The sequence below is a fragment of the Ceratina calcarata genome, unplaced genomic scaffold, assembly GCF_001652005.2.
Source record: "Ceratina calcarata isolate Rehan_Ccalc_2016 unplaced genomic scaffold, ASM165200v1 scaffold153, whole genome shotgun sequence".
In the NCBI taxonomy this organism is placed as follows: domain Eukaryota; kingdom Metazoa; phylum Arthropoda; class Insecta; order Hymenoptera; family Apidae; genus Ceratina; species Ceratina calcarata.
In genome coordinates this window covers 86,397-100,636 of record NW_017136528.1, presented here as the reverse complement: position 1 = coordinate 100,636, position 14,240 = coordinate 86,397, and the positions used below count along the sequence as shown (strand labels likewise).

At 42.4% G+C, this 14,240-nt stretch overlaps 1 protein-coding gene across 1 annotated transcript in view; it reads right to left on the bottom strand.

Moving 5' to 3' along the window:
- The window catches only part of LOC108632234 (uncharacterized), a 30,385-nt gene extending 16,408 nt beyond the window's left edge, over positions 1–13,977 (bottom strand). The window contains exon 1 of the mRNA XM_018036664.2: positions 13,835–13,977. Coding sequence (XP_017892153.1) covers positions 13,835–13,851 — 17 coding nt within the window. The 5' untranslated portion in view covers positions 13,852–13,977. The remainder of the gene's footprint in view (positions 1–13,834) is intronic.
- Between the last annotated feature and the right edge of the window lie 263 nt (positions 13,978–14,240).

The window sequence follows — 14,240 nt, the reverse complement described above, 5'->3', positions numbered from 1 at the left end:
AGTGTATTATAAAAGCAGAATATGTATATAAAAATTGTTTTAAATGAAGTTTCTTTAAAATAAAATTTTATTTTTTTTTAGAAACTTCAATTCTGATGTTTGAATCAAATTGACTCTTTTTAGGCAAAATAGGAATTCAACATCTGGAAATCTGGTGTTAAACGTTACAATTATTATATGAAATATTGCATAAATCTTTTTAATATTTATGACTGGCAGCGTATGGTGCAAATAGTTTAATAGCTGTCTGCGATAGCAGGGATTGATTCGGGTAAACTCTCCCCAATATTTGAAATATAATATACAACACGATCTACCCCGGGGTTCTAGAAAAAAAGAGGCGCACCCCCGAACAAAACTAAATTAAGCTACCATTAAGAAACACGAGTTCCTTGAAGAGAAACCCCTGAAGGTAATTTAGTCGAGGCTGGCGCACCCCAAACATGCACAATGGAGTCGGCTCCGAGGGCCTCGGAAGGTCGTATCGAGAAACTTGGGCGTGAATCTACGGCTTCCACGACTTCAAAGGGCGCAAGTGCCTCGTTTGATCGAAAATATACCGATATTGCCTCTATAAAAGTAATCTCCAATACCGACCGAATAACCAGAGAAAATAAGATCTGAAGGAAATAGTAAAAGAGTATCAAAATACGAGTTGAACGAAGGATACGTGTGGGAGTCATGCGTTTTTATTCACATTTGGAAAAAGAAGATCCGAGTATCCAGCCACCCTCTTTAAAACTCAATCCCATAGACTCGCGTTTAATTTCCAATTAACCCCGTTAGTGCCAACGACGATATATCGTCGGGAATCCAAGGACGTCTTACTATTCGCATTGCGAGAAAGCTCTATCTCAAAATAAATTATTGGATTAATCGGGTCTAAATATTACATTTAGTTTTCAATATCAAAAATGAATCTCATTTCATTAGAAGTCCTCGGAGATTCAATTTCAAGAAGTGCAGTGCAATAAGAGGCGCATCAGAACTTGAGTTCGTCGGTCGGGGTTTTAGTAGTAGAAACTAGAAAGATGGTGAAAGGACCTGCCCTTCTAAGTCTTCACAGTTTTAAATAAAGATTAATTAAACAAGAACTATATAATTTTTTTTATTGTGCTTCCACCCATAAATCTAACAAGGACTATCAGGGTTAGTATTTGAGAATGATGTAGCAAAGTCAGGGTTCAGAAATGATACAGCGAAGATAGGACGAAGTTCGCAAATATGAGTCAAGGAGTCAATCAGAGGTAGAAAAAGAGAGGAATCATAAGATGATGAATTTCGGTATAGAGGTATCAAAGATAAGGCTTATCTCTCTTTGCTCGGCACTAGAAGGGATAAAAACCGAAGTAAGGAGCTTTCTTAAATAAATTTAGTTGGGTCCTCTAATCCCTAACAAACAGTACACAGGCAATAATTCTCAATCGCGTGGTTTTCGATCCGGAAAAAAAGTGTAGTAAAAGTCGTGACTTTTAAACGCGGACCTCCTTGTGCAATAAAGGAAATAAGAGAAAGGGGGATGAGAGACGTCAAACACAATACGATTGTATTATACGAGAAAGGCCAGGCCATGGGGCCTATTGTTTTGGTCACGTAGCCCTCCTCCGTTTTGCCCCATAATAGACTCGAGTATCTTCTGCCGGGTGTATCTCACGCATTCATCCGGCGTGTAACATCCTGAACATTCTGTACGTTCCGAAGGAACCTGTTACTTGTTAGCCAGATACCGGGGCGTCCTCTTTTTTCTATCCGGCATTATTCAGCCGCTGTTTCCGCACTGGCGGGCACGTTAATTGGCGCAGTTAAGCACTTATAGGGCCCGCGATTCACTAATTAGCTAATGGGATTACCGCGTCCGGAAAGTTGCCCGCGAGAACTTAACAGGTGAGACAATTAATTCTCGAAATATTTGTAGACAATCGGCTCTCGAACGAGATAATCGCCAGCGGAGGGGAATTTGTCAAAGCGTAAGAGCGCGAACCTGTTCGAGGAACGATCGAGTCGCCTCGAGAACGAGACTGTTGCCGCGACTCTTGTAATTGGCTCCACTTCGGCCCCCAGACCACTAAGGAAGTGTCTTCTTGTACGCACGAGTAACGGACTATCAGCGGTTCTCAAATTTCCCTGTTACCACCTGTACGAGATACGCTCGTACGAGATTAATTTCCGATAGGAGAACAATTCTATCTGGAGTCGTTTGATTATTCGATCGTGAAGACATTGTAGACGAGATCTCGTATCAATAATCAGAACTCGACGTCACGCTCGGGCGGCTCTGTTAGGGAGGGACCCGACGCGAACGCTGAGCAGGCTGGTGTAAACGATCTCAGGAATCTCGGCCCTATTTTTCGTTCGTTTCCTGGCTGTCGAACGATGATCCCCTTGACACGAGCGACACGCGGAACGAGCGCCAACCGACAGGAATGCTGAAAGCGACGAGACAGCGAGGATCGTAGGAATGCACTTTCGTTCGGCGGAACGAAGAATTTCGATGTCCAACGCGCCAATCACTTTCGCAAGTGAGCGAAATTCCAGGGAACTTCTAGCACCAGCCTAATTAGTACCGAGAGTTCGTAGCATCGTGCAAATTAGACAGCAGATTACCTGTAACTGAATTTCCAACGAAATACGGAGTCGTCAGATCGCGTTTAATCGAGTGCGACGATTTAATCATAGGAGGCCGAGGCAACGTCGGCCAGCCTGGCTGGCTGGCTGCTGGCCGGCCTCTTCGAGGAACGACGTGGCCACGGGAAGGAAGAACAGGAAGTAGAACGAGTTTGTATGTATATGTACACATCTGGGGGATCCCAGGGAACGCGTGTAAACTCCGTAAAAGTCTGGGAAGCGATTCGATGTCCCGGCATAGGAGCTGACGAGTTAAAAAAGGAATCCCGAGAGTGGCACGATGGATAGAGGAGGGTGACGGGGAGGGACCGGAGAGGGGGTTATAAAAAATACAAGTCCGAGCTAATGAAGTTTCAAAGTACCATCGGGAGTCATCTGCTAGCTAATATGCACTTTTTGCACGGACCGACGCACCTTTACAACTTTTCTTCACGGTGTCATAAATGAGCTTAATAACGCGTATTTCATACTTTTTTCTACGATCATTTTTCTGAACAGTGTTCATTAAATGGAACGGTATCGTCGGGCAATCTTCCACGTAGAAGGCTACCGTTTTACAGGAGCGTATGAAGATATCAATTTAGGACCGAATTACAACAATCTATGTAAATTACGGCGCGGTACTTATCATTTTATTCGGCACGTTCCCAGACAAGTATATAATATCGATCTAGCCGTATAGTTCGTAAATTACACCTCCTTCGATCTTCCGGTATATTATGAGTCCCAAAGAGCACGCGCTGCTACCTGACCCTCATAATAGCTCGAGAACTAACTGAAAATTATTGTCCCTGGCCGAGCCCCTTCCAGTGAAAACGGGATTGGAAACACCCGACAATGGAGCACCTGTTAACCGATCCGGAGATGCTGGCAGATTAAACTTGAAAATCCAATTCCCCGACCGAGCGATCCACCCCTATTCTATTACAGGCATTCCCGTAGCCGTAGTGATACTTCCTTATTGAACGTAAGACCACGTGCGACGCATTCTTCGGCTCGGGTGCTTTTAAAAAAAACGCATTCTCCCGGATCGCAACGTGAGACGCACGCAAGGAGCTTTGAAAATAATTTCAAAGCGTAATAATGCTCGTTTTATTTTAAATAAATGAAGTATCACGATTCCAACGAAGTTAGAAACATTTCAATGTAATTAAAAATGACGAGATATATTTTTTTTTTAATTTAAACCAAATACGTGCAGTTAGTCTAATTGTAAGTTTAAACGATTCCTGGGCCATTTTACATGCACACATGTGAAAATTAAATTTCCATTATACAGTAGAAGTTCTACGGATCGTCTATTCAAAATTCACAGTCTGAACTCTGAACTAAGCTTCAGATTTCAAATCTTGATGACCACAGCAGCACACGAATAGAATTGAGTTAGAGTTAGGTGTTACTTGAGAGTTAAGTATGATTAATTGCCACTTTATTAGTACTGACGAAATCTAGTCGTCTCACCGTCGAAACAACAAACTTTTGGCTAAAATTTCGTTTTTCCTCAAATACTCCTAAACCATTAGATGATTATTTGAAATTTGCGAAAAATGCTTCAAATAAAAGTTGTAGGTACTGCTATTTCCTGCAAGAAAGATCGTATACAATTTTCTTTTATCTCGAATACTTCACGACTAATCGATTAATTATTTCGTTCATCATCAATTACTCCTTAACGAATGGATTTAAACGGAAATTGTATAAGATCGTCCTTGTATCTGACAACCATAGCTACAACTTTTGTCTGAAACAGTTTTCGCTTAACACCTGGACACGATAGCTTGAGGAATGTTAGAAAGGCTGAAACGTAACTCTCTCACGTTGAGTGGATCGAGGAATAAAGCGTAAGAATGTATCGAAGTGCACAGTGTGAGATGTAAAAGAAATCGAAAGGAATAGCAGACGAAGGGAGAGAGGAGTCACGTTGGAGAGCAGAGCCAGCCGCGCCCGAAACATCCGCTGCCTGTTTTTTCCCTTTTCCATCCCCGCTTCCTCCATTTGTCTCAAGGATCCCCCTTTTGCTTTCTTTTCTCTTTTCTATATACCCACCCCGGCCTTCCTGCCGCAGGACCTAACGCGAGGCCCCATTCAAGCGGGCGAGCATCGAGAAAAACGAGCCAAAGGACTTAAGCTTCGGCGGCGGCGGAGCGCAGGAAATCTAGCCTCGCTCGCTCTCGCGTCCACCTGAACCCGCTACGATTCCAACCAATCACGATTAACAAAACCCATTATACGTTCCGATCGTCGGATGCGTCGAATCGCGGATGCTCCGTCGGCGGTCTCGCGATTATCGCGACAAAAAACCCGTATGCATTATCGTCTAGCGGTTAACTAAGTACATAGGACCAACGGAGTATCGATTGAGACGTGTTTAAGGGCGGGAGAACGGCAGTACAAAAGCGTAATCGCCACGATTTGGGATGGCCCTCGGTTTGGAAGGGTAGACGGCACAAAGTAAAGATTGATAGCGGGCGATTACGAAATAAAAGATGGGAGTAAAAGCTCGCGAATTACGTCAGTCGGTCTCGAGCATTTACGGCGGAAGGGCACGTGAAACGTAATTGCGATGGAGCACCGAAAATTTGTGCGCCCTGTACCCGGGCCTCCCCATTCCCAGATCGTTAATCCCGCGTTAGGCCTAACCCTGTCATTACACATCTTCGGCAGTAAACTTTGATTATACGTTGCGTGCCGGCCAAATTCCGGGGGGGAGAAAAAACCGATCGGCAGGGGTGGGTTCTGTACGCCGAGAAACGGCGTTATCGCCGATAATTGGACGCGCGCACCGGCGATCTACGCCCTTACCGCGTAAACGATACCTCTTTTCCGCGGCAAATTTTCGGTACATTAGTACCCGAACTTATTTTCAACCGCGTAACTTGCGTTTTAAGCGCGACGTACACTGCTTCGGGGGTAACGATTATCCGCAAAAAGGGTACGAAGTCTTTAAACACTGGTCCCTGCGATTTTTAAAAGGTCATTACGGAAAATACTAATCTTATTTAATTTTACCCATTTCATTTACTACGTAATGAGAAACCCAGCTTTCGTTCCTATATCATTAAAATAAACGTGAATCAATAAAAATTATTATCTAATAGAACGCAGTGTTTACTTATTTATTAGAACACAAGAATTAATTAATTTAATAAGCTTCATTAAATGCAACTGATATTTTTATGAAGGATAAGAATAATTAATGACTTAATTATTTAACGATTATAAAAAAGTATAAAATCTTTAAACACTAGTCTCTGCAGTTTTAAATTACAGAAAAAATTACTTTCATTTCACTTACTAAGTAATCCGATAATCGTGCTTTCATTTCTATATCATTAGAGTACACGCGAATTAATAGGAACTATTTGATATTCACTTATTCGTTATAAAATAATTAGTTAATTGAAAGCGAAAGAATTAACTTGGGACTATAAGTAAGTATTTAAATTTTCTGATTAAATTCTCAAATATGAAATTCTCAGAAATAAATGTATCCTAAGAGTTACTAAAAAACGTAAATGGAACAGCATCCAACTTGAAAAACAGTTAGTACTCTTAAATAAAAAGCTATGCTAATAACAGAAGTCTAATAATTTAGAGGACTTAAAAAAACAGATGTTAGACGAAGTACCTGACTTTAATCCCTTCTTTGATGAAGATATAAATAGAATAAGGAATTCCACTAATAATGAAATTTACATACATATTAAGAACAGGAATACAATTAAAAGAATGAAATATCGGGAAATGAGAATTCCATTTCCAGTTGAAAGAATAATAACTCGGATTAGACTGGCTGAGAAACAGGAGAGAACAATAAAAATAAGGCAATGGTATATCATAAAGAATTTATGAGGAATTACGACGCCTTATGTGCAGTAATACTGCTGTTCAATCAAATATTTACGTACTTACTAAAACACAAGAATGCATTAATTCAATAAGCCTCTTCAAGCACGAGATCTCTTCTGACGAAAGAAAAATAATCAATGATTTTATTATTAACTCACCCTGCATGACCAGCCTCTCGTAATTTTCTTCAACTGTTTGCACGATACGGTATCTCGTGCTGAATGCATGTGTTTGACAAATACAGCCTGGCCGCGACATACGCGGAATGAATCATTAAACAATGTTCAAATAAACCTAACCGAGCGTCGAGCGCGTTAACCCGTGCGGAGGAAATGCTCACGACTTTTTTATTGCATAATCTGGATACAACAGGAAGGCCATGAAACAGGAATGGTTAATTTTGCCGCGAGTTGAGTAATGCAACGGCTGTCCAATTCTTTTTGCCCCGCGTCTCAAATCGTTCCCGTTAAACTTCGCTCGTCAATCTCGCTTAATAGCCCCGACGTCATTAATCTAGCCGGGCAGCGTACACGTATAACTACAGATAACCGGCACCGAATGTGCGAATCGCGATTTTTTAACACGACCGACCGTCCGTCGGGTAATCACTTTCGTCGATTAATTAACGGTGCCGCAGCTGGAGGTCCACGAGGTAACAACCGTTAGGTCAATTTCGTCTAACGAATTATCTATCGATGGCTAATCGCAATTTCATCTCAATTTCACGGCCTTTTTCATGGTTTATTTATTTATTACACGGGTTAGCAAGATTTTTTTATGAAATATAAATCTGTACGAGAAGTGTAATTCAAGTAATTAATTTCACAGACAATTTTAAGGATTTGAGATTGTATGAACACAAGACAGGAAGGACATTTATAAGTAAAATGCAAGGCGAGAAAGTAAGAATAAAGTTTCTCAAGTATCAAACAAATGACTGAGCTTATTGACTGTCGAGGCTACTCGTCGCACTTAAGTGTCCAAGTCTGAAATTGAATCTCTCGATAAAGAAAACTTTTGAACATTTCAAGCAGCGTGAAGGAGCATTGAGTTTTACTCGTCCCAATAACGTAGGAACATTTAGTACGTTTTTCAAGAAAACAATTACTTTATCTGCAATAATCTAATTATGCTAATGTCTTTCTATGGAAAGATTCCATTTGATTTAATTCGCTTCTCGTTGATATTAATTGATCACTGATTCGCTATTTGATTTATATTATTTGGAGTTGGTAGTCAATTCAGCGTTTCTGTTCATTCAAGAAACCTCAAATATTTGGAGAGATTACCTCTAGGACAATCAATTATTTTGAGGAGTGCTCGTATGGCTCTCCCTTTATCCATCCCTTCGTTCGATCCCCCACAAGAGTTTTGCCACCCTTCCAGCCCAGAACGTCCCAATTACAAGAGGCCTCTCATATGGACGAAACGAGAGGGACGTGATTTAACCGACGTCAAAAACGGGATCACCGGGATAGCAATGCCATACTTGTCCCTGGTCACGAATGATCGTAAATTTGAAAGAGAGAGCTGTTCTCCACGGCGGATTAATACGCAGCACGTACGCAGGAATAATTTCCAGATAAATTTAGCCACCGTACAATGCATTAAATTTTACAACGTACCGCGAAAGTTGCACGATCCTCTCGCAGGATATTATTTCACCGTACTGATCTGCGTTTAGCCACGGTACAACGGGTTTGCGTTTATTCCTCTTTTAAGTATTTACGACGCGGAATAATGAGAAGGGATGTAGATCGATTATGAACACGTAAAAGTAACTGCGTATCGGTAATTGAAAAAGGGAGGAACTCGACCGGCGATCGATCGTCGACTTGAATTCCCATTTCCATAAACAATGCGAGGAAAACGCTCGTTTAGTCTATCAATTAACGCGTAACTCTTCTAAACGAGGAAAGTTAAGCGCGTGTAAAAATTGATGGGTAATGCATGACAGCGCGCTGTATTTGCATCGGGGCACGTGTTCAAGGCACGAATTTATCGATCAATCCTTAACAGTCGAGTGAGAGAGAGATGTATGTCCTCAGGGGGATTCGTTACACGCCCCCCGTGAAACGATAACAACGGCAACGTGCGGTGCGATTTAAATGCGTGCATACGCGTAACGTCCGACACCCCAACGCGATTGAGAGGACACGACGACGCGTGCTGCGTTCAATGGACGTTCAGGAACAATCCATTTAACCCTTATTAGGTCAGTGTCAATGGCCAAGATCGTAACGCCGGCGAAAACGGGTTTCTCGACGTGCCGTCCGTCGGATGACAGAAACGAACACGTTACTTAACGCCTCGACCCGAGCTGGCTGTTGCGTAACGGGAAACAGGTGAAAATGTGAAAAGATCGTTAAGCCGTCCCGTCATTCAGACTTAAGCCTCGAGTTAAGAATAAAATATCTGCGACTGGTCAGACCTACTACGAGGAAGGAATTCGTTCTAGAAATAAAACCAAGCTAAATATATATGATTCCCTTGATACGCAATATAATATATGTATGTATTTATATGTAATTATATATCTTCAGGAGATAATAAAAACGTTCGGGCAGACAATTTATCCCGAGTTTTTCTACCGGGAAGAACGCGGGGTGTACTTAATTAAACGGATGCAAATAAAGATCTACGAACGCGATCTAAATACTTATAGGCCGCGCATCCCTTTCTTTGCTCATTACCGCATTCTTCGGCGTGTGTCATTACCGTTGTTTAACTACCGCGGTACAAGACGAGGTTTACGATCGGGTAGCCGCGGATAACGATTCGATCGAGAGGTTTGTTTTGCGGCGCGAAACTTTCCTCGGACATACCCCACGTTCGCAATCTTGTGATCTCTCGACTCTTCAAATATTCATGAGGTTTCACCGGCCGGCCGTAGGAACGGGCATACTATAAACCCGATGCGCTCCGAACGCATCCCGGGACTCCTCTCGCCGACGGTTTCTTTCTCCTCCGTCCGCGCCGGCTCTTTGACCTCAGCACCATTCTGCGTAACGGTGCATCGGCCCGAACGTTTGCCTATTATGTCACTATATTCGCGAGAGGATGCTGTGTACCGTAACTGAGGAACCTGGATAGAAGGCTCGCGGATTTTCCCGAATCCGGGCACGATCGAGCCTCCTCCGGGAAGGAGAATAACCGGCGGATATACGGAGCTACGTGCCTGGTTTGACAAACTTTCGATAATTGCATATGCAGCGCGGCGTCTGTGCTACGGGCAGCTCGCAAAGTATTTATGGTCTATCAACCTCCGTATCGGATTCCCGTCACTTCTTTTCTCACGATTATAACTGCCCCGTCACGTACCTGCACAGTTACGCGATCTTATAAATACGCGGGATCGCAATCGATTTTTCATTCTTACACGAAATATCATTTCGTCGACGTCAATGATTAGACAGGACGAGAAATAAAATATGCTAAGTTTAAATTAAAGAAAACATTTATTTCGTATTACAAAAGCGACTGCGATTGGCGACGGTAGAGTAACCGTAATTAGCTCGAACATGTTAGAACTGTCGTGACATCAATACTTGTCGAAAATTAACTTTATTTGAGAAACTATTATATGGTAAAATTTTGAGAAAAAATAGTGGAAAATATGGGTTTACGGGAATACGCTTTTCGTCCTTATATGAGAATATTTTCCGATCATCAAGTACCTCTTCAAAAAGAGGAAAGTCAAATCTGGCGCACTCTGGACCGAAAAATATTCTCATATAAGGACGAAAAGTATATTCCTGTAAATCTATATTTTTGGCTAATTTTGTAGATAACATTGACAGTGTACCTTGTCGCACAGCTATCGGAGTCGATCCCCTTAATTGTATATACTAACAGATTTTTGTCCCACGCTGTGGTATTAGCATTGTCCGAAGTGAGAATAATTATTGCGATACGTATAATTAGTTTCTCCGCGACGCTAAGGGCGGGAGAAATCGCCGACCTGTTATTTGCGATTCGCTTCGTACCGGAAGATTTCTGTATCTGCGTCGTCATGCCGTTGCCGAGGTGTACACCCCGCGCGGTTTACTTTAATCTAATTGACGCTAATCGCTGCTCGGCTCGGGTTCATGGGAAACAGGTAAGTATACCGGTACTACAACACGCCTAAACCTCTCTAATTTTCTACCGCGTCGAGACGTCACGCTAACCCGAAGACTACTTAACGTCGAAACGCGGATTCCTCCTTTAAACGGCGAACCGTGAAATCACCGACGCTCACGCGGCTTCCGAGTATTTAGCTACCAATCAAATCCGGAAAATCAATCGACTAGTTCTTACCGGTCGCTTAAACGAAGTGTACACGTTTCCTCATGCTAATAGCCTACGTGAAAAGAAACTACGCGCCATTCGACGAGCGACTGGCCGAGAGAAAGAATCGGCGATGGGGGAGAGAGGTTCCGAGAAGAGGACGAAGGGGTTAAGACCACTCGCCGCACTAAAGGCCGCTTATAGCCTCGAGTGTTCTCGCTCTTTTGACTCCCTTGAACCAGGAAGGCGAGTCAGGTAGAAATAAGAAGGATTAGCAACATCAGAAATCGTTAAAACGCGCGTGCTCGCATTAGCGACATGCCTTTCCGTCGCTTCTCGTCTTTATTACTCCCCGTACACCTTCCTCTCGTTTCCAGACGCGCACACCGTTTGAACACACGCGTTATGCTATTTATGCCTACGTCTAAGTACTTATGTACGAACCAGTCAGCACGTACGTGCCGAGCACGTAACATATATCGTGCGTCCCAATCGAACGAGCGCCCTCGGCCTCTCCCGATTCCTACGAACGCCGTCGAGGGGTCTCTCGACAAATAGACCTGCCGCCTGGAAATGGTTGTAGCCTGGCCGAGCAAATATAAGTACAATCGTTTCGAGCGTCGTATTATTTTTACGCCCAGCCGCTTTCGTCTACCTTCTCGGTAAATATATCGGAAACCCGAGTGGTTCAAGGGCCGAGTAGCCTTCGCTCAACGATTGGTAAATTAGCATTTTAACGTGATTTCATGTCTAACACATTTATTAGTAAACTGAGGGTTTAATATATTTATAAAAGAATCGAATATGCAGAAAATATAGAAGAATGAAATATGGAAAGCTATGAGGCATATCACGTATGCTTGAATGATCACCGAAGTATGTGAATCACATTTTTCCAATCCATTTCACAGACATTCCATTCGCGGACTTTCATATGAAATAAAAAATGTATAACGCGAATTGAAATTCAGATAAGAATTTATTTTATTACGCATTTAATTTTTAATATTTTTTGCAAATACATTTTTTGTATAAATGTATAAAAATAATCTAGTATAAAATCCGATTGCTTTATGAAAATTGAAAACAGTCTTGTTTTATACATTTTATATCGAAATGCTGAATTGATGAGAAACTTCAAGATAACCATTTAACAAAAAGGTAAAAAGTCGAGCAAATTTAAATTGTACTTTCCTATTTAATATTGCGTCAAAAATAAATTCAAATTATAGTCTTGCTGAATTGGTAATAAATCTAGATACACATGTAATTGTATATTTCATTCGCCTGCAACCTGTTTGAGATAAGATCTTAATCTCATAATAAATGACTCAATCGATGATTATGATTGTATGATTATAAGCACGACATGAATTAAATGAATGAACCCGTAGCTTAATCAAACCACATAAATTAGTACTTCTCGATGAGCAATGGCTCTAAAAGAATTTACATAATTAAAAATAATCATAAAAATGGTCGTCGCGAACAATTAACGTAGAGAAGAGGAAACGAAGCTTTTTGCTGTAGTAATAATCGGCGACAGGAGTGGTTACGTGCTTAACGCCCGAAGTACAACCGGCGTGCATATGCAAAAGTAAACACGTCGAGCCTGTTTAACGCGCGCGTGTACGTGCGCCACCTTTTCTTTCGCCTCGCGTATTTTTTTTTTCCTTCCTTCCTTCCCTGGAAGCGGAGTCCTGGCAGTCTCTTTCACCCCCCATGGGTCGGTGACTAACACAGAGAGAGCAGTCGCTGCCCTTGCCCGTAAATCGCCGGCACACAGAGAAGAACGGTGGTGGCGGTTTGGCCCAAGTGTGGGTGGCTGTCTTTATATACGTGTGCGTGGCTCGGTGCGTGGGCGACCCCTCTGAATCGCGTATCGAGTGCCGACGGTCCTAACGGAAAAGTGCACAGTGCACTTGTACGCAGTTCCAAGGCGGATGTCGAATTACGACCCGTTCGTGGAAATTCGTCTCCCAATTTTGATAACCCTTTATCATCTTTCCTTTTAAGAAGATAGACTGAATTTCATGGAACATTTTTAATCTCACAGCTCACTTGTATTGATCGATTAATTGTTTGAGACAAATAAACGTAACAACGAATATCCTGCATTATCTCTCTTATCAATTAATCCTTATAATACGCTCTATCGATATTTGTAACTGTTTACCCTGGGAAATGAAGATAATCCTATCATAAAAATGATTTAGTACCCGGCTTTTAAACGCAGTCAAGCCTTATGGCGAATAGTATCGTCCTAACGGTGGATGCCTAACGATTAATACAGATCACCGCAGGACCTTCATGCTCTCGGCCGCCTTCCATGAAGTCAATAATTTATTACGATGGGCTTTGGCTCGGGCCAGAGTCAATATTGACCGTGCCTAGGATACGGCGCCGTTCCCTGGGAACTACAATAAATTCAATCGGGAAGAACCTCGCTCGTACGTTCGCAACGACTGCTTCTTTCTGCAAGTTCGTTCGCCGGGTGAAATTAAAAAGAGGCGAGGAGGGACCGGTTGAAACGCCACCGGACGATGCAATCAATATTTCGGTGATCAAACGGGGATCGACTGTTATTATCGTATCAGGAACGATTGGGAAACGTAACGGGAGTCCCCGAGATTTATTACGCGTCTCTCTACGGTTATGGATTTTCGATATTCCCTGCGTGACAGGGGAAAATTTCTCTCGACGTTTAATGAATGAACCTGCAGTTAGTTGTTTGACAACGCGTCGGGGAACTAGTTTCTCGTGCCAGTCCATGACGTCCACGCGATTCTTAAAACACGGAAGAATGAAATGTCCGAATTCAATCGTACGGGAAATTAAATTTAGAGGATTTGATACAAAAAACACTTTGATTCATCGTTTCGAACAGAAATTTTTTCCCACTTCCTGATACTTGATAATGTTCCACGTTGTTCTAGAACACTTGGAAAATTCTAGCAAAGCCTAACACCTTCCAGATGAATTAACATCCTCATAGAGAGGACGGCACGTTGTAGAAATATACGATTTTTTAAGATAGTGAAATTCTTTTTTGGCAGGAAATGTTATACGTTTGAAGAGAACAGAGTCTTACCTCGCAGTTACGCACATGTTGCGACGGTATTTATCTGTGAATGAGACGCAGGTCAAGCAGAGCTTCCTTTGTATCTGACTTGTACCGTGGAATTGAAACGTGTATATTGAAGCACCATTAATACCCGAAGCAAACCAAACGAGCGCGCGTCAACGACTGAGTCGAGCCAGCACGAGCACGAGTTAAGAATACCACGAAGAGCGTCGGTAACCACCGAAGGCGCCCGAAGTCCCATTCGAAAAGCCGATTCTTGTCAACACGCCGACCCCCGCAACCCTACCATTTTCAACCCCTTTCTCATTCTATCCCTAATTAAGATCGGTAAACACGTACAGAATTCTTGCAAGGTGCACCTATCCCCATGTACATTCCGTTATTTGCGTCTCAACGAAAGTCACAATTATAG